The following is a 21,262-nucleotide window of genomic DNA, read 5'->3' as shown; positions in this document are numbered from 1 at the left end:
CAATTTGAGTTGTCAGGGCCAGGACCTAGTCACAGCAACTTCTTCCTGGCCTGAAGCCAGCTTGTTCAGTCGGGAGTGCTCTTTCGATGAGTGGTGAAATTCTTTTAAGGAGAATTCTTTCAAAGAGCTTAAAGGTGGTGCAAAGCAAGGAGATAGGTCGCATGTTTTTCACATCATCTGGATCTTTCCCTGGTTTGGGCACGGCAATTATTTTGGCTTCCCACCACAGCTTTGGTAGTTCACCAGTCATGATGATTTCTGAGAAAAGGGCAGCCAGCCATGTTTGGCCATGTTGACCAAGATGTTTTAGGAACTCAGGGAGTATACCATCCACTCCTACAGCTTTGCCATTCTTGGCAAGTTTTAAGGCTATTTGTACTGGGTGTACGAGTTCAGGAAACTCGGGTTCCATCCTCAGGATTTGGTGGAAGCTGTACAGCAGTTTTCCTGGTAGAGCTGGGATGAATCTTGGAGGTTTTCAATAAATGATTAGCCATTTGATCAGGAGTTATCTCTGTTGTTTTGTGTGTTGTTGGCTCTGCTCCACCTAATTTTCTCAGAAGTGACCAGTTTCTCCGACTAGATGTGACGAAATCGAGTTCATTGATGGTTGAGATCCATCTTTCCTTTCTGTTTTTATCCAGGGTTGATATGAGCTCCTTAGCAATAGTTTGATCTTCAAATTCCTCATATTTGGCTAGGAGTTCCTCACTTTCTCTACTCCAACATGGGATATATTGTGTTCTGTAGCCTCTAGGGATAGAGGCTTTTGCTGCAGATTTGAGTAGTTTAACAAATCTAGGATAGCAATTAGGAGTGGGTGGAATTGCGCTAATGGTTTGCTCAATTTGTTTCCAAAATGCAGTCTAGTTGGACCTGTGGAGATTCCATCTAACGATTTGTGTTCAGCTGATGACTGGGATTGTTGTTCCTATCTCTATTAATGTAGGACGATGTTGACTATTAGGGAATCTGTTAAGGATGGTTCTGGTAATGAAAATTTTTTCATTACCAGATTAACAATGGGGACTTCAACATATCACTCACTATGGGAGGCACATCCTAGTTATCACACAAAGTCTATTATACCACTCCTCGAACTTCACCATTCATGCTTTCACCACCCTATCAGGTAATACATTCCATGGCTCAACCACTATTAATGCAAAGCACCCACACCTCACCCCTTGCTCTTGACTTCCTTTTGCAACTTCCAGGGATGGTCCCTTGTAAAACAATACAAAACAACACTCCACAGTGTCAACCCTGTAACTACGTCTCAACAGTTTATATGTCTCAAACATATCACCTCTCCTTCTATCCACCAAACTAAGTCTGTATTCCCTCAGTCTATCCTTATAACTAACAGTCCTGATATAATTTTTGTTATCTGCCTTTGTACTCTTTCCAAGGTAAGAGTAAATACTATTATATCCCCTTAAATGATTTTAAGGGGATATGACAGTATCCCCTTAAAATCTTGGGGACCAAATCTGAGCCCATCATTGCAGGTGTGGTCTGATCTGTACTTTATACAGTGGAATCACAACTCCTGTAACAAATTTTGTAGCCTCCCATTGATGTATCCTAAACTCACCATCATCAAATTCCTGGGGTGCACAGGATATGATAGTACCACATGAAAAATTTACATACAATGCAGTTGATATTTTCAATGCTTCTGCCTATTTTCATTGTCTTTGTCTTGTTATTGCTGACCTTCATACCATATCTATTACAACAGTTATTCAATTTAGTCAGGGAATCTTACAGACTTGTAGCAGATTTATTTAGAAGTATAACATCATCCACATAAAGCAAAGAGCTGACATTAACATCTCCAATTTTGATATCAGGTTTAATACCACTTCCCTTCATAATGTGATCCATATAGATAATAATTAACAGAGGGGATAAAGCACATCCTTGTCTGACACCAGATTTAACCTAAACTTTGAGACAAAATATATAGTTGGATTAAACTGATTCCCTCATTCATTTGTCCATCTGTCTAGCTTATTCAAATCATTCTGAAGGGTTGCCACATCTGCAATTACTACTAACTCTTCTCAACTTCACATCTTTGTAAAAAAAAAACTGAACCCCCCCCCCTTGTAATCCATTGACAATGTCATTGATATGACAGTTAAACAATACAGGTGCCAGTACTGAGCCCTGTGGAACCCCACTTTTAAACCTTCTGCTTCCTTGATAATGGAAGCATGCACAACTCTCTGATATCTATCAAACAGCCAATTCTCAATCCAGTTCACTAACCTGACATCTAAATCCAATCTATGTGCTGCAACTTAAATATCAGCTTATCAAGTGGCACCCTATCAAATGGCTTTGTAAAATCCAAAAAGGAAGCATATGCCTTTCCCTCATCAACCACTCTTCTTCCTGTAGTCTGCAAAGGGCCATAGGGTAAATATTAGGAAATATTTCTCACAGAAATCTTCCACTTAGTCCTTCATTGACATTGCATTCAGCTCTGTAAGTGAAGAAACTGTCCAATTTTTAATGCTGTCTATCCAGTATATTCTAGGTCTGCCTCTTTTTCGGGTTCCTGCAATAAGTTCAAGAACTTGCATTGGTTACAAAGGAACTAGTTACTTTATTATATAAGGCAATTGGATTACTAAAACACAAGTACACCTTAATAAATCCACCAACTCTCACAGATAACATTCCCTCGTTGCCTAATGCTGTATATGAACTGGCACATGTATAACATCATGTCCAGAAAGGCTTTCTTCATTTTCAACTTTACTTCCTTCAGGAAAAACTACTTTAGAATATTATCCTTTAAAATCAACCTCAAACATGAAAATCACAAAACGTATAATGCAACAGAGCCATGCATGGGAAAGTGGTCAGAGAGAAAGAGAGAATCTTGCTGATGTCTCTTTTGAACAGCTGGAGGTACAAGACCTTTGAGGAAAATAGTATGGGGAAAGCTGTTCCAAACAACAGAAGTGGATGGAATGAAAGAGGAGAATGAGAAGATATGAAGCAAAACTGTGTATACAAATGTTGACCAGTAGATTTCCCATGTTTAAAGCAATATGAGCAGCAAAAATACATTAAGTTTTTTGGAGGATATGGATGTAATGTGTAGGAATTAGGAGTGATGTAATCAATCAAAGATGGAGAAATATGATCCTGATTAAAGGTTGCAATATTGTCAAAACATGAAGCAAAGAGTTATGAAACATAAGACAGGACTATGTTTTGGTAGTGTTTGTGTTAACTAGATTACTCTCACTCAACTAGAGAATGATGAGGAGATCACTAAGAGATTTTATCAAAGATATTTGAAATTTGATCACTTGGACAACACAAGGTTTGTCAAATGAAGAGGAATCAGGCATCCTATTCATCAGCAAATTTATGACAGGATTTGCTGTGAGAGATGGTTGTTAATATAAAATAGAAGGAAGAGTGTAAGCAAAAGCACAGTCTCCCAATACCATAAAAATACAAAGAGACAAAATCATCAACATGACATGCAGTAAGTACCACAAAGTAAACTGGTGACCTAATCACAAAAGGTAGACCACAAGATGGTAGCGTCTTAAGGAGACTTCTAAATTAGAAGATCAAATACTCTGATAATGTCAAACAACAATCACATAAGTCTCCCCAAGACTGTTCCCTGCCTCGTGTCCAGAAGTAAGTAATGTTGGCTATGCGATCTACTGTACAATGGCAGACTGTATATTGGTAATCGCTAAAGAGCCTCTAATGAGCAGAAGATATGCAATATACAACCTCTCTCTCTTTGTCAAGATAACCCTACCCTCCAATGGTGTGACCTGTTTCCACTAAAGGGGCTCTGGAACAAGCAGCAAGCATTCTTGCTGCAAAAGGAGTAAATGCCTGCTCTGGAGTAAATGCTAACTTGACTACTAGGTGGTAGATAACCTTCATTGTCCACTGAAATCCCAGCTTACTGGAGGTGTGAGGTGGCATATGCCATGCTTGGTCTCCAGACAGGGATTCAGGTTACTGTTTTTCCCCCTCACTTCTCTGTGCACTGAGAGTAATGCCCTTCAAGGCCACGTCATGCATACTTAGAGACCCATAACCTCCTTCGTTTCAAGAGTAAATCAGATAAAACGGTAGTGCTGTAGGCCAGCTGCCAGTTAGTGCAAGGGGCTGAACCCATCGGTAACAAGTCAGGAGGCTTCCCAATCAACTGGTGCATAATCCTGTTGCCACATACTCTGCCAGGTCATGCCTGGAAAGTATGTGGTTGCAGATAATAAATAAGAGTGCAGATAGAGTGCACCTTTGCTTACACTTGAATTTACATCAAACCATCTTTCTTTACTTCCTTAATTCTAACTGTTGACATACAACTGAAATACAGACTGTGATATTGTTCTATATAATGTTCCATTTAACATATATATATGTAGTGTTTCGAAAAGTTTTTCTCTGATTGCTTTTTTTTTATATGCCTTTTCTATCATTCTCCTCTTTTCTGCTTATTAGTTAAACTTTGAAACCCAAACCCTCTTCAGTCTATTCTCTCAAAAGCATTCCATTTTGGTCGCTCACCTCTAAATCCTCTCCAACACTTCCAACACCCCAAGAAACTCAGTTAACCAAATGCATGCAACAAAAAAAAAAATCCAAATGTTGTAGTCTCAAAACATTATGAAGAAGGATAAGAAACACAAGCATGAATAAGGAAGTTATTCCCTCCTTGTCAGTGTATTTCTTAACATCCAAGTAATCTTTTGAGATACTTTGCCCTTTAAAACTTTGTCAGCCATTACTCCTAAATCAATTTTTGCAGTTCCATTTATACAACACACAGGCTATAGTTTTTTCATATCATAGTGCATTACTTTCCACTTGACACAATGAAGTAGTGGCCATTACTATTATCTAAGACCCTACAGGGAGTCAAGGACTCATCAAGGGAGACTATAAATCACCCAAACCAGCTGTCATACTTTCCTTTAAATTCATTCACACTAGATACACTCACTATCCCTAAAGACAAACTATTCTACTCACTCGCTGCTCTGTGAGAGAAAAATCTAGCTCTTACCTCTTTCTTGGTTATGAACAAACTTCCATGGATGCACCTGTGTTCTCTCCCCACCTTCCATATAACGAAAAATTTTAGATGTTTTTATTCATCCTTTGTGTTTTAACTATAAGTCTATTTAGATCCTGAAGAATCTTGGCATAATCTTTATTAATTATTACTCTCTCCAGTCTGGCATCACGTGTAAGATGTTATTTCTTTCAGTTTTGAGAACAGAGGATACACTGCCCATTGTTATAATCCGCTTGCAAGCAATTTTTATGACCGGTCATAAACAGCGGTATTCCCATTCCCAAACGTTGAAAGGTTTTGATCTGTGAAAGTTAACGATAATTTATGAATACTTCCATGTTTAAAAATACACGGCTTGGTCACTAACATTTACTACACAGATGCTATTAGGCGTTCTGGGACTGAGGTTTTCGACATATTCACGAATATTCTCCTCAGAATATTTCCACTATAAAATATTTATTCGTGAAAAATGCTTAGAAAACTAAAATGAGAACTTCTGTGAAATACCAGTTCAGCAGAACACAGTTTGGGAAACCTTGGTGTAGATGAAGGTAGTTGCGGTTGGTGGAGACAGTTGTAGAGTAAGGTGCCCTCCCTCGATGAGTCTTTGGACTCCTTGGAGGTATTACATAATAATAATAATAATCTGTATAGCAGCATGACTCTCTTCCACATGATGAACTGGTCCTCATTCAATGCACACTTGTGCTAGTCTGCCCCATACGTTTTATATTTTTTTATTCGTACCAAGGTATTCCTCATCCTGTCTGTCCAAAATACTGGATTCTACAATGACAGGAGATACTGTAGACATTGAGGAAGGAAAGAGGATTCCAATAGTCCTTGATATGTTTCAGTAAGGTGGAGATTTTGTCCAGAGATTTGTAGACTTGAATTTTGTTTTAGGAGCAATCCTTTTCAATGTGTAATCCATTATTTTGAACAAACAGGAGAAGACCACCTTCATAAAGAGAAAGGAACATAAAAAGTATATTCAGTATAGGCAAAGTAAAAGTAGACTAGTATAAGATGCCTTGGATGAAACCATTGCATCAGATGGAAGAAGGCCAGCTACTACATAGTTCAAATCATAGACTATTCCTGGAAGCAGCCCACATTCTCCAGAACTCAGTGAACTGCACTGATTCATTCCATTGCATGTTCTCCTAAACTATTCTTGTTAATGAGCTGATGTGTAATCCTACACATTTTCATGCACCACCTTGTACTTTCATCAGCAGTAATCCATGGTGATCACATATCATCATGGAGAGTGCCATAGTTGCCACTCCCCGCATTCATGATTGTCCTTGTTTATAAGGTGATTCTAGCTTGGGCTGGTAAAATGTTAGCATGTAAATAATTTATTTTCATTCCAGTTGAATGTAGTTTTTATTCCTGAAACTTCAACATAAATCAATATAAACAAATGTACCAATAAACTAATGCTCTTTTTTACTATGAAAATTATCAATATAGATAAAATATGCTACAATGTATTACAAATATTGTGATTGAAGTTGTTATTTGGCTTATTCTTTGCATTTCTTGGCTAAGATGCTTCCTAGGCAAGGTATACAAATACACTCAACCCAACACTTTAGGTAGTAATACCTTATGCTGAATGGAGTATTGCTGCACCAGAATTATTCATGACAGAAAGGAAAAACTTTCTCACTGAGTAAACATATCCAAGTTCACAGCTTACTAACAAGACGTTTAGGAGAACATGCAATAGAACAAATCATTTAAACTTTCAAACTCACTTTTCTATAGCATGTTTTACGGGAGACACCGAATTTAATAAAAAATACATAAATTATTCTTACCTTAGAGAGTGCTTTATCCAGATTATTGTCACCAACAGTATTCATGGTAACAACTTCAAATTTTTTTTCTGCTGCTAAAGCCTTCAGAGAGTCAATGACATTATTGGTCTGAATAAGAGCAAGCTAAAAATAAATCAATAAATAAATATTATGGAAGCATTTCATTTATAAGATAAGTTTACATTCTAAATTGCAACAGATATAGAACAAAATAAAAACTAGCAACATTTTTAAATTGCTTATTATTATAATTGTTATTAAGAGGCCTGTAGGAGGTTAAAGACTCATTGAGGGAGACCACATGCTGCGCACAACAGCTATCATGCTTATTCTTGAATTCATTCACACTGCTTGCACACACAACATCCAATGACAACTTGTCATGACAGCATTAATTCTCAATTTCCATGGATGTTCTTACATCCTCTCCCAACCCTAAAATTCCATCTACTGAAATCATACATGACACTTTCAGAAGTTTATGTCTCAATCATATCACCTTTTCATTCTCCTGCTTGCTAGCATCTGCAGACTACGAATTCGCAATGTGTTCAAAATCAGTATTCCACAATCCTGATATCATTTTTAACTCTCTCCACTGTATCAGAATCACAACGGAAACAAGAAGACTAGACCTGTGCAGAAGTCCAACTGAGGTCATATCAAAATATTTCCAATGTAAAAAGGCAAAATGACATCCTTATCTTTACATGTGAATGTTCGTTTCAGCATTGCAGCTATATTTTGAGTAGTACTTGCAATCTTTGCTACATGGCCCATGAACTTCACCTTGCTATCTACTAACAAGTCAAGTTTCCTAGCCTGATCAGTTTCTTCTAGCATAATCTCACCAATATAATATGACACTGGATATCTAATCATACCAAAGTGCATGACTGCATTTACTGACAGTTAACTGACATCCATTTTCACATGTTCCCAATTCCAACATATTCAAATCATTCTGCAAGTTACCACATATCAACTGCATTCCTGATTACCCTACCTATCTTTGCATCATCAGCAAATAGCTGTATGTCGCAGGACTGATCCTCAGGTACACTACAAGTTATTTTATTTTTTAATTATTATTTTTTTATTAATCTTTGTACTGGTTATGGCCAGTACTATCCTTACATCACGTCCAGACATCTCATCCAGACTTGATACAGGCCTAAGCCTTTATAAGTGTTTTACCCTATGCCTTTTCTAGTTATCATTCAGTCATTCTCTGGTGGCAACACCATGCCACCAGTGTGCCCTGTAGGGCCCTCAAGGAAAGAACTTTTATATCCTTCTGAATAAGTCCAAGCTGTTTTAAGTCCTTATAGGTATCTGCACTCCATATGCCACGTAAAGAGATGGTGATGCTGTTAAACCTCGGAGTTGCCCCATGCTCCTCCCGTATCTTACTAACTAGATCTTGGTTACTCTTATAATAGTTTACCTTATTATTATGGCTATAGGCAAGTTGGCACAACCTGGGCATCAACTACCCAAACGTCACCATCTCTTTTAATCACTAAATCTGGCTTACGCAAACCCGCAGAGTTCCTATAATGTCGTTCCACCACGGTCTCCCAACCTTTGTTTTTAAAGCTTTGTTCCTTCGTCTAGTCTGCCATTCTATCCAAATCATCCTGCAAAATTTTGACAACATCTGTATTAACTATTGCTCTACCCAACTTTGCATAATTGGCAAATAACTGAACATTTCCTCTAGATCATCCTTATCTATATCATTAATGAACAAATTAAACAATAGCGGTCCAAGAACAGAATCCTGCAGCATGCCACTAGTGACAGGCCTTCTTTTGGACTCTACTCCTCAATAAACTACTCTCTGATGTCTCTCCTATTAATCTCACCAACCCTATACCCATCATGCCCATGTGCGGCAGTTTACTGATTAGAATTCCATGCAGTATCCTGTCAAAGGCTTTTGCAAAGTCCAGCAGTATCACTGTAAATCTGTTACCTTGATCCAATTCAGCTGTCACTGTATTATAAAATGTGATCAAGTTACAGAGGCATGACCTAACTTTCACAAAACCATGCTGTGTTCCATTTCCATCTATCCTTCCTGTATTTTGCTCTTGACCAACATCTCAAATACATTTAAAACAAATCCTGATATGCAGACTAGTCAGTAATTTGCAGCATCAGTCTTGGAAACTCGTCTATGCAATGGAACTATTTTTCCCTCTTTCCATCCCCTCAGGACAAACCCAGGGCCGAGACTTAGATTAAACAATATGGTCAAGGACACCTACAATTCCCTGGCCACTTCACATAAAACTCAAGCTGGTATACCATACAATCCCACAGCTGTATTCACATTAACGTTGTGTAAAATGCCATGCACCTCCATTTCATTTACCTCAATTCCTTTATAAGCCTTTGGCTCTCTCATTCCTGCAATATCACCACTTAGTAATTCTACTATTTCAACTGATTCAGTTACTTCTCTACCATCGACATTCAGTAAAATCATTCTGCCATATACATTCTTTCTTTTACTTTCAGCATGTAGAAAGGATTACTTCCTTCAAACACTCCTTTACTACTTCCCATGCATTATCAACATCCAGCCTTGCAGTTTTACATGTCATGGCACAATCCAAGCAATCGCCTAAGCTTGTCATGCTTACCAGCACTGTAATTCCACACATTTAGCCACCTCTCAGGTCAAGACCATGGCAAATATCAGGTCAAGATCATGACAATTGGCAAATAACTGAACCATATGAATTAGTGGCAACGTGGTCATATTTGTCATAGACAAAGACAAATTCTCAGATGCAATTAAAGATCGAGCACTCTCAAACCCCTAGTATATTCCATCACATGCTGTCTCAGGTAATTATCCCTTAGTAACTGCATAAATTACATTTCCTTCTTCCCATGTGTTCTCTCCTCCTTCCAATCTATTTTCCTATAGATGAAATCACCCATAATAATTACTTGTCCTCCACTCATTGAGTCTATTTGCCAATGCATACTGTCTCCATCATCTTTTCCATACCCTAGTCTACAGCTGCATCAAACTGTATATTTTGTTCTTATGGCCTCAATCTCACACCAGATAGCCTCAAAATTGCTATTTTCACTGGCCTGCAGTTGAACTTCTACTGTCTTTCATTGCAGTTCATCAGTTATCATCAATAACACTCCTTCCCCCCATTCTTTTCTATCCTCCCTAAACACACTATATCCTTCACATTCATCCCACTAACTATATCGTCGTCTGTTAGCCATATCACTGATGCCAATAACCTTGGACCAGGATGAGCCAACCAAGGCCAAAAATTCCTCCTGCTCATTCCAAATGCTCCTGGCATTAGTGTACATAAAGTGCAAAAGCCCTTCAGGACCACCGCTAGCCTGTTACTTTATATTAACTATCCCATTCTGGTTTGTTACAAGTGGTACTAACTTCAGCATATCATACACATTCTTACATTAAACTGACTCACTGATGTCTTCATATCCACTCAACAGCTCCCCACCCCCAAAAGCTTTCGTTTCCATGATTCTTCACACCTACTTTCATTTCATTCAACAACACTTTCTTTTGTATAAGTCCTTTCACCCATCAAACTCACTCCACACATCCACAAACTCCAAACCCTCCTCCTGCAAAACCTACGCATCAAGTCATTCACTAGTATGGCCATCCTTCTCAGCTCTACGATGTCATACTGTGGCAATAAACTCACTATCTGAACTATCTCTTTTCTTTTGTTAATTCCAGTAATTCTTTCATGTCCTCTCTCATGCCATACTTTTCTCTTTTTAAATCATTCATTCTAGTCACTACAATCAATTCTTTCACCCTACCCTTTTGTGCTCTAATAGCCTCACTAACATCATTAATTTTCACACCCGGAAAGCACGATTTTGTCAAACTCTTGCCGATCGCATCTTTTATGATTGAATCGCCATACAACACTCGCTCCTTGATTTTTCTTCCTCTCATGGTCAAGCCCTCATTTCCCTTATCTGACATTTCTTTCTGTTATCAGCTGACCCACTTGCCAGACATTTCTTCATTCACTCCAGCTCCTGCTTCACCCTGTGTATCACTCCTCGCAACCAAGCTATCTACCTCACTGCAGCCAACTCTTCATTCTTTGCATTAGTCATATTATTCTTTCGTTCAACACTTACTATCTCAATCATGTCACATTTAATCTCACTCTAATCTGGCAATTACATCACACATATTTTCAATCATATTCTGAGTTTCATCCACTACTTCAATCTCGCGACCTGAGACACATTTGATCCTCACTCTCATAACATTATCAGCACACTTTCCCGCCACTATTGCTTTCAAACCAAATTGCAGCTTCCTTCGGTAATGCATACATTTTGCAGACACTGCACAAAGTACCTGTGATTAAATTTTTTAAACAATGCCACCTTGAACGCCATTGTTCTGCTTCCCATTGATGCCATGTGCTATGCTACGTAATTTACCATGCAAAAGACAACATTAAGAATATTTTAAACAAAACTTTTAACTTAAACTAATTAACTCCACGATACAGTCTAATTCTAACACAATTTTTCAACTGATAATGCGATTTTTTTTAAAAAAACTAAACAACTTAGCCTTCGAAGCTCTCCAAACACAGTTGGACCACGACCAGTTTTGATCTTTATTGAGGTCTCATCAGTGGGAGTCAGACCCAAAAGTGATACCAAGATTGAAGTAATGCAGAAGTCATATTTCCATATACAAGTAGCCAAAAGGTGTCATACCTTATTACTAAAATACTCTGGATTAGAGATAGATGTTGAAAGTTTTTCCACTTGGTTATATTATAACTGAAAAATTCCAAGAAATTATATTCTTGATTTAATCCTTCATCCATAAAGCAAACTTGAAGTAATTTCACGCACATGAAGTAATTTCACGACTGGGCAACTTGTATATAGAGGCTAACCAGTCTGGGTACTGACCTTTCCCAACATGCATAACATTATACATGTCCATAAGGATATGTGCTTTGCATAATTGGATACTAATGCGAATGATGTGAAGTCATTAGCCTCAATATACAAGTTGCCCAGTTGTAAAATCCATGCCCCTGAAAGGATTCGAACCTGTAGCCTTTTGGCTTAAGAGCAGGTAAGCTAACCGCTAAGCCATGAAAAGTGTGGTAATAAAATAAAAGAGTAGCAATTCCATAGTATAAAGCATGATTAGGCCACACCTGGGTTATTGTGCTCAGATCTGGGATTTGTTTCTGTCCCTGAGTACTCTCTCTTTAATGTTAATTTTTCTGCTTACTGTGGATAAATTAACCTTAGAGAGAGAGTACAGAAGCAGATAATGAAAATATCAGAACTGTAAAATGTCAGTTATAAGTACAGACTTAGGGCATGCAAGCTACAGAATTTGGTGGAGAGAAAACAAAGAGGTGACTTGACTGAGATGTTTAAACTGTTGAGAAGTATTTACAGGATTGACACAGGAAAATTTTTCATACAGAACAAGGGGAAGGAACAAGGACAAGAAGCCACCCCAAAAAACTGCAAAAGGAGGTAGTGAGTAGGAGGGTGTGAAGTGGATTTTTTTTTAATGGAGAGTGAGTGGGCGATGGAAATTTTTGCATGGAGAGTGGTTGGGCCATGAAATTCATTGCCAGATAGAGTAGTCAACATGCATATGGTGAACGTGTTTAATGAGTAGCCTTCTGCAATAAATCTTAAAACTCCATAGAGACCTGGATTAATAATAATAATAATAACATAAATACTGAATTCAACCAACCTTGGAATATTTTATTTTTAATATGAATCTTACTCATGAATGGTTGTCAATGAACATTAATACTGTAGGTGGGCCAAGAATTAGTTAAACTTGAAGTTCTGCTCTAGAGACAACCAAACATGAAACTTCAAGATGCAATAAGCAGCGTAGTGTGTCAGTCTTCCACTGAAATCCTTCTACAACCTAATTAGATTCAGAAGTGACTGTGATCATGCTACAATATGTGAACCCACAATATGCTGGTGGGCCAACAAATATACTTCAATGCTGTCCCATTAGCACTGCACAGTATTAAGCATATAGTAATTGATGATACTTACAAATTTTCTCCAATTACTTTTTAGCAGGCATTCTATATCTGACAGTTGTTTAAAAGATAGTGCTTTAATATTTTGATTATTATTATATTATTATTATTAGACCTCCATGGAGTCAATGATGCACAGCTTATCATACTATGCCAAATGCATTCACTGTTTCCACACTCACCACACTTCCAGGCAATGCATTCCAACCACCCACAGCTTTTCATGCAAAGAAAACTATTCCTCATTCCACTGCTCACACCCTCCTTATATAGCTTCCAAGAATGACCTCTTGTTCTTCCCCCTGTTTGTTTTCATTCTATGAAAAATCTAATCCACATTAATCCAGTAATAACCATTTACCAACTTACAAGTCTCAATGATGTCCCCCCCCCCACACACACACATCATCCTTCTATCCATTATATGCGTGGATAGGCTTATGTGTTCATCAGACATGTTGTAATAGGTTTCACGGTATAATAAGAACACAGATGGTTAAGAAAATAACTATTTATTAACTTAAAGCTAATATTTCGCTGGTATTATATCCAGCATCTTCAGAGCACACGAAATATTAGCTTTAAGTTAATAAATAGTTATTTTCTTAACCATCTGTGTTCTTATTATACCGTGAAACCTATTACAACACTTCTATCCATTAAACTCTGCAATTTGCATTCCCTCAATCTGCCTTCATACTCTACATTCCAGAGACCAGAAACCACCTTAGTCAATCATCTCTGAATACATTCCAACATCTTTTCATCCTTTTGAAAACCCTGTAACCAAATCTGTGCACAATAATCCAAGTAATCCATATGCAATAATAAATTTAGTTTAATTCTTTATCCAAGTGTGAGCAAACAAAGTTTGCATTTTTCATCCTTTTGAAAACCCTGTAACCAAATCTGTGCACAGTAATCCATATTCAATAATAAATTTAGTTTAATTCTTTATCCAAGTATGAGCAAACAAAGTTTGCACCTGAAAATATCTTCAGGACTCAGGTAAGGTAGTGCAACACCAGGCAACTCTGAGCAAAGGTGGACCAAGCTCTCATCACTCTTTGTCTCAGTATCTCCCATAATGCAAAGCACATCTCCATGTGGACATGTATACTGCTATGCATTAAGGGAAGGGCCACTACCCAGACTGGTTTCGACCTTCATTGAGGTCTCATCAGTAGGATGCAGACCCAAACGTGGAGATACTAAGGCAGAAGCAATAGGAGAGGTCATATTTACCTATAGGAGTTGCCAACAGGTGTACCACCTTATTATTGAATTACTCTCGATTTAGAGAAGATGTTTAAAGTTTATTTTGCACTTAGTTAGACTATAATAAATTTAGTTTAATCCTTTATCCAAGTGTAAGTAAACAAAGTTTGCACCTGAAAATATCTTCAGGACTGAAGTAAGGTAGTGCAACACCTGGTGTTGCACTATAGAATCTCCATGTTTGGGTCTGCCTCCCACTGACGAAACCTCAATAAAGATTGAAACTGGTCTGGGTAGTGGTCCTTCCCTTAATGCATAGCAGTATACATGTCTACAAGGAGATGTGCTTTGAATTATGGGAGATACTGAGACAAGGAGTGATGAGATCTTGGTCCACCTTTGCTCGGAGTTGCACTACCTTACCTCAGTCCTGAAGATATTTTCAGGCGCAAACTTTGTTTGCTTACACTTGGATAAAGGATTAAAATAAATTTATTATAGTCTAACCAAGTGCAAAATAAACCTCCAATAATCCATATGCAGTTGGATTAAAGCCTTATACAATGGAATCATAACATCTTTACTCCTACATGTCAGTGTTCTCCGCATCATTTCTATAATCTGCTTTGCTTGCCTCACAATTCTTGCAAAATGTTCCCGAAATTTCAGACCACTACCCCCAAATCCCTCTTCTCCTCCACCTCCTCTAAGATATTCACCCCATTCTTATACACTGCATCTAATCTGTACTTACCAAACTTTAAAACCTTACAGTTTGCTATGTTGAACTAGCATCCCCCATTCATTTCATTTCCTTTGCCCATTCAAAGACTATTCAAATCCCTTTGCAAAAGTCTACAACATCCACTGTACTCCTCATAGTTCTAAACTTTGGATCATCTGCAAACAACTGTATATCACCATTCAAGCCCTTTCCAACATCATTTACATACAAATTAAACAACAACAGACCCAAAACAGATCCTCGAGGAACACCAGATTAGAGATGCTCAAGGTTTTCCGAGTTCACTGAGATGATATATCAGAAGAGATTTCAGGCTTACAAATAAATATGTGGTCTAGGCAGAATAGAATGCTTTTAGTCACTAGAATACAGAATTCCATCTGTTTTTGGTCACTAGATTCACTATAGTGAGAGGCTACTATAATAATAAAACCTTGTTTTGGATTAACAGAGTATCCAATACATTCTTGAAGAACATTATTGCTAGGAAATTATCATATATTATAAGATTAGACTACAAACTCTGAAAGAGCTTGTAATATTATTCAGAACATAAGAATGAATGGTGATGTTTATAGCATGAACAATAACTGATTTGAATCAAGAAATGATCCATTATGTACTGTATAAACGAACAGCAATCAGTTTTTCTAGTTTCTCTGCTAGTTGCTTCTAACTTTGGAATCGCTCCTTTCTGAATGATATTAGCATAACTAAGTTTTCACACAGAAAAGAAATTACCTGACTTTTTCTAGAGCCTACTTTAATTGCAGTTTGGGCTTCAGGAGAGCTCACTGGTAATCCTATAATATGGTTCATTTCCTCTCTAGAAGAAAAATATGAAATTAATCTAATTAGAAAAAAGTGAATGTTAATTAAAATTATTACATTTTTTAAAGAAGCATTACAAACAATGTTGATGAATTAAACCTGACTTACAGTATTCATGCACCAATATACATCTACATGCAATTTTTCACATTTGGCACACAAATACAAAATTTAAGATATGAATTTAAGAAAAACTGTGGGGGTAAGAATAATTCTTGGGGAATCCCTCCCACAGACACACAATTTTCCTTATTTCTATTGTTTTGTGCTTACAAACAGACTGTACCAAGAAAACATTCAAAACAAAATTCAAAAGAATAATCTTTAATCCAATAGTATCTTATATCAGCCACTTTGCCTGTTTTGCAAGAAGAAAAACTCTAGTTTCTAGGAGGGAAAAAACCCTATATGAGACCAGCTAACTCATCTTCAGATGAAAAGCCCTGATAAATGTTCATGCTGTAGACAGGATTCAAAAGCAGATCATTCCAACAAAAAGGCATCATAAAAACTCAACTAGCTACAGAGGCTCTTTTGCATCTAAATACCAAATTTAAGAATATTATTCTTGAATATTGCTACAAACTTCCTGAAACAACAAACTTTATATTTTTTTTTTACTCTATCAAGAATATTCCAATATATTATTATTATTATTACATGCAACTGAAGGAGTCTTTAGAATCATTGAGGGAGGCCATAAATATCATGTAAAGAACTCATCCAACATTTGCACAGTATCTATCATACTTGGCTTTGAACTCATTCACAGTCATGGCACCCACAACAGACTCTAATAACCTATTCCACTAATTCACTACACTCCAAGTAAGAAACCTAGTTCTAACACCCTTGCTACTACACTCTTACTCAATTTTCATGGATGGCATCTAGTTCTCCCACCACATACCTGTTCTGAAAAATTTCCTCTGAATTAATCTTGTAAAAATCCCACAGTAATTTGTATGTCTCAATCATATCACCCCTTTTCAGCCTATCAACCAGTTTCAGTAACCCACAAATCTTCAACCTGTTCTTGTAAGGCTCATTCCATAGATCGGCTATCATCTTGGTCACTCGCCCCTGGATACTCTCCACCAACTCCTCATCACCAAGAAACCCTGCTGCCCAGATCCGCACGCAGTAATATATTAAATTTAGTTTAATCCTTTATCCAAGTGTAAGCAAACAAAGTTTGCACCTGAAGTATCTTCAGGACAAAGGCAACTCATGGTAAAAGTGGACCAAGCTCTCATCACTCCTTGTCTTAGTATCTTCCATAATGCAAAGCCCATCTCCTTGCAGACATGTATAATGCTATGCATTAAGGGAAGGGACACTACCCAGACTGGTTTTGACCATTATTGAGGTATCATCAGTGGGAGCCAGACCCAGAGGTGGTGATACTAAGATGGAAGCAATGGGGAAGTCATATTTACCTATACGAGTTACCAAAAGGTGTCTCACCTTATTCCCTTAATGCATAGCATTATACATGTCTGCAAGGAGATGTGCTTTGCATTATGGGAGATACTATGACAAGGAGTGATGAGAGCTTGGTCACCTTTGCCACGAGTTGCCTTAGTCCTGAAGATAGTTCAGGTGCAAACCTTGTTTGCTTACACTTGGATAAAGGATTAAACTAAATTTATTGTAGTCTAACCAAGCAGAAAAAAAACTTCCAACATCTGCACGCAGTAGTCAAGATGGGGGTCTTATCAAGGCTCAATAAAGAGGAACAATAACCTGCTTGTCTCTACTCATCAAATCTCCAAAGTATTCTTCAGTAAACAAGTGATCTGATGAGCTACTTCAGCCACTTTTACTATGTGCATCCTAAATTTTAACTCCCTATACATTAAGACTTCAATGTCTCTGGCTTCATCAATTTCCTGGAGTACAGTTCCACCAATGTGTTATACAGCTGGTAATCTTTTCATCCCAAAACACATAACCTCACACATTGCCACGTTAAACTGACATCCATTCTCCTTTGCCAGTCTGCCAATCTATCCAAATCATCCTGCAAAATTTTGATAACATCTGTATTAACTATTGCTCCACCCAACTTTGTATAATTGGCAAATAATTTCCTCTGAACAAATTAAACAGTAGTGGTCCAAGAACAGAATCCTGCAACATGCCACTAGTAACAGGCCTTTATCCCTATATCCATCATCCCCATGTGTGGCAGTTTACTGATTAGAATTCCATGTAGTATTTTGTCAAAGGCTTTTGCAAAGTCCAGCAGTATCACTGTAAATCTGTTACCTTGATCCAACTCAGCTGTCACTGTATTATAAAATGTGAGCAAGTTATAGAGGCATGATCTACCCTTCACGCAAAAATATAACAAATTTAGTTTAATCCTTTATCCAAGCATAAGCAAACAAAGTTTGCACCTGAAGTATCATGCTGTGTCCCATACAGTATTCCATTTCCATCTATCCATTCCTGTAATTTGCTCTTTATCAACTTCTCGAATACATTTAAAACAAGTCCTGATATGCAGGTTGGTCGGCAGTCTAGGAGCCATATACTCATTCTGCCATGTATATTATTTCTTTTACTTGCAGCATAACGAAATAACTGTTTGGGATTCTCTTTAGTATGCACTACTAGCTTCCTTTCATAATCTGCTTTTGCCTTTTTTTTTTCAAACTAGTTACCCTTCTGGCCTGTGCCTTGTACTGTTCATGTGCCTGTAGGTCATCTTTCTCCTTAAAATTCCCTCCATAATTGTTTCTTTTTCTGCAGCTCCAGCATAATGATGATATTCATCCATTTATTATTATTATTATTATTATTGTTCCGGTCAACTCCAAGGAGTCGACAGACTCATCGAGGGAGGCCCTAACATCATGTCAAGAACAACTATTCGACATTGACACAGTATCTATCATACCTTGCCTTGAACTCATTCACGGTCGTAGCACCCACAACAGACTCTGGAAGCTTATTCCACTCATTCACCACTATCCAAGTAAAAAACCTAGCTCTAACTCCCTTGTCAACCATGCTCTTGCCGAGCTTCCATGCATGGTCCCTAGTCCTCCCACCACCAGTCATATTTTCAAAAATATCTTCTGGATCAATCTTATAGAAACCCTTCAGTAATTTGAATGTCTCAATCATATCACCCCTCCTTCGCCTATTGTCCAATCTCTGCAACCCACAAATCTTCAACCTATTCTCATAAGGTTCATTCCACAGACCTTCTATCATCATGGTCACTCGTCTCTGGCTCCTCTCCACTTCCTCCCCATCAAGAAGAAACCCTGGTGCCCATAACTGGGCACAGTAGTCCAGATGGGGTCTTATTAAGGCTCGATACAGAGGAACAACAACTTGTTTGTCTCTGCATGTTAAAGTATTTTTCAGAAGCCAAGTGATTTGATGAGCTGATTTAGTCACTTTTGCAATGTGCCCCCTAAACTTCAATTCCCTATCCACCAAAACTCCCAAATCCCTGGCCTCATCAATCTCCTGGAGTACGATTCCACCAATGCGATATACTGCTGCTATTCTTTTCACCCCAAAGTGCATAACCTTACACTTTGCCACATTAAATTGACATCCATTTTTCCTAGCCAAGTCCTCCAAACTATCCAAATCATCCAGTAAAATTTTGACATCCTGTGCACTCACAATTGCTCTACCCAACTTTGCATCATCAGCAAATAAGTGAACACTTCCTCTCAAATCCTTTCCTATATCATTGATGAACAAATTGAAAAGCAGTGGTCCAAGAACAGAGCCCTGCGGCACACCACTAGTCACAAGCCATCTTTTAGACTCCACTCCTGCATAAACCACTCTCTGGTATCTCTCCTTCAACCACCCTCCAATCCATCTCACCAACCCTATATCTATCCCCATCTGCTCCAGTTTACTGATTAGGGTTCCATGTGGTATCCTGTCAAAGGCCTTGGCAAGGTCCAGTAGTATCACTGTAAATCCATTATCCCTATCCAGTTCAGCCGTCACTGTGTTATAAAACGTGAGCAAGTTACTGAGGTATTATCTACCCTTCACAAAACTATGTTTTCCCCCATACAATATCCCATTTTCATCTATCCAATCCTGTATTCTTTTCTTGACTAATTTCTCTAAGATCTTGACAATGATTCCTGATATGCTAATTGGTCGGTAATTTACAACAGCAGTCTTGGAACCACCTTTATGCAGTGGAACTATTTTCCCCTCTTTCCACCCTCTCGGGACTAACCCAGACCCGAGACTCAAATTAAACAAAATGGTCAAGGGTACTGACAATTCTTTAGCTGCTTCTCGTACAACACAAGCTGGTATAACATCCAATCCCACGGATGTACTGACATTGAGGTTATGCAATAGACTACTCACCTCCACTTCATTCACCACAATTCCAGTATAATTTACTGGTTTATTCGTTTCTGCAATGTCACAACCTGGATGATATATACTTGCAAAGTGCTCACTCAGTAACTCAACTATATCAACTGATTCAGTTACCTCCATACCATTAGCATTCTTTAAAATCATTCTGCCATGTACATTTTTCCTTTTACTTGCTACATATCGAAAAAACTGTTTAGGATTCTCTTAAGCTTGCATGGCCAATGTTCTTTCATAATCCTTTTTTGCTTTTCTTACCATACTTGTTACCCTTCTGGCCTGCACTTTATACCATTCATGTGCCTGCCGGTCACCTTTCTCCTTAAATTCCCTCCATAGTTGTTTCTTTTTTTGCAGCTCAAGCTTAATGGTGTTATTCATCCATTTAACCCCTACTTGATTTATTATTCGAACTCTAGGTATGCAGTCAGCCATTGCTTCATGCAAACATTTCTTAACTGCCTCCCATGCACTATCAACTTCTAGTCCTTGCAGATGTACATGCCATAGCACTGAACCAATCAAACTCCTAAGCTTGTCATATTTCCAGCCCGATAATTCCACATGTACCCTATCTTAATTGAAAATTCCACACCTTTAGCCACCTCCCAAGTCAAGACCCTATGATCACTCTCACCAATTGGTGGCAATGTGATCATATTTTTTACAGCCAAATCCTCAGATGTAATTACTAGGTCAAGCACTGTCTGATCCCTAGTATTTTCCATTACATGCTGTCACAGATAGTTATCCCTTAATAACCGCATAAAATCCAATTCCTTCCTCCTGTGTGTCCTCTCCTCACTCCAATCAATGCGACCATAGTTGAAATCTCCCATAATAATTACCCTCCTTCCACCATTTTATTATCACTTGATTTAGTCTCCTAACTCTAGGTATGCAGTCTGCCATTGCCTCCCTCAAACACTTCTTTACCACTTCTCATGCACTATGAACATGCAGCACTTGCAGTTTTACATGCCATGGCACCAATCCAAGCAATCTCCTAAGCTTGTCATGCTTACCAGCATTGTAATTCCACATATTCTTGTTGAGAGGCTTATACGCTGGTTAGACATAATAACTAATATTT

At 38.0% G+C, this 21,262-nt stretch overlaps 1 protein-coding gene across 1 annotated transcript in view; it reads right to left on the bottom strand.

Moving 5' to 3' along the window:
* Positions 1–21,262, bottom strand: part of Hmbs (porphobilinogen deaminase-like protein l(3)02640) — a 231,703-nt gene that overhangs the window by 165,620 nt on the left and 44,821 nt on the right. The window contains exons 2-3 of the mRNA XM_090412648.1: positions 15,703–15,787; positions 6,910–7,032 (exon numbers count right to left, since the gene is read on the bottom strand). Of these exons, the coding sequence (XP_090268774.1) occupies positions 6,910–7,032; positions 15,703–15,780 (201 nt within the window). The 5' untranslated portion in view covers positions 15,781–15,787. The remainder of the gene's footprint in view (positions 1–6,909; positions 7,033–15,702; positions 15,788–21,262) is intronic.

This window comes from Typopeltis vanoorti, chromosome 23, assembly GCF_054136105.1.
Source record: "Typopeltis vanoorti isolate ZY-2024b chromosome 23, IOZ_Tvanoo_1.0, whole genome shotgun sequence".
NCBI classification, from domain to species: Eukaryota; Metazoa; Arthropoda; class Arachnida; order Uropygi; family Thelyphonidae; genus Typopeltis; species Typopeltis vanoorti.
Note: the sequence above shows the minus strand (reverse complement) of the source record. Positions and strands in the feature narration are given on the sequence as shown.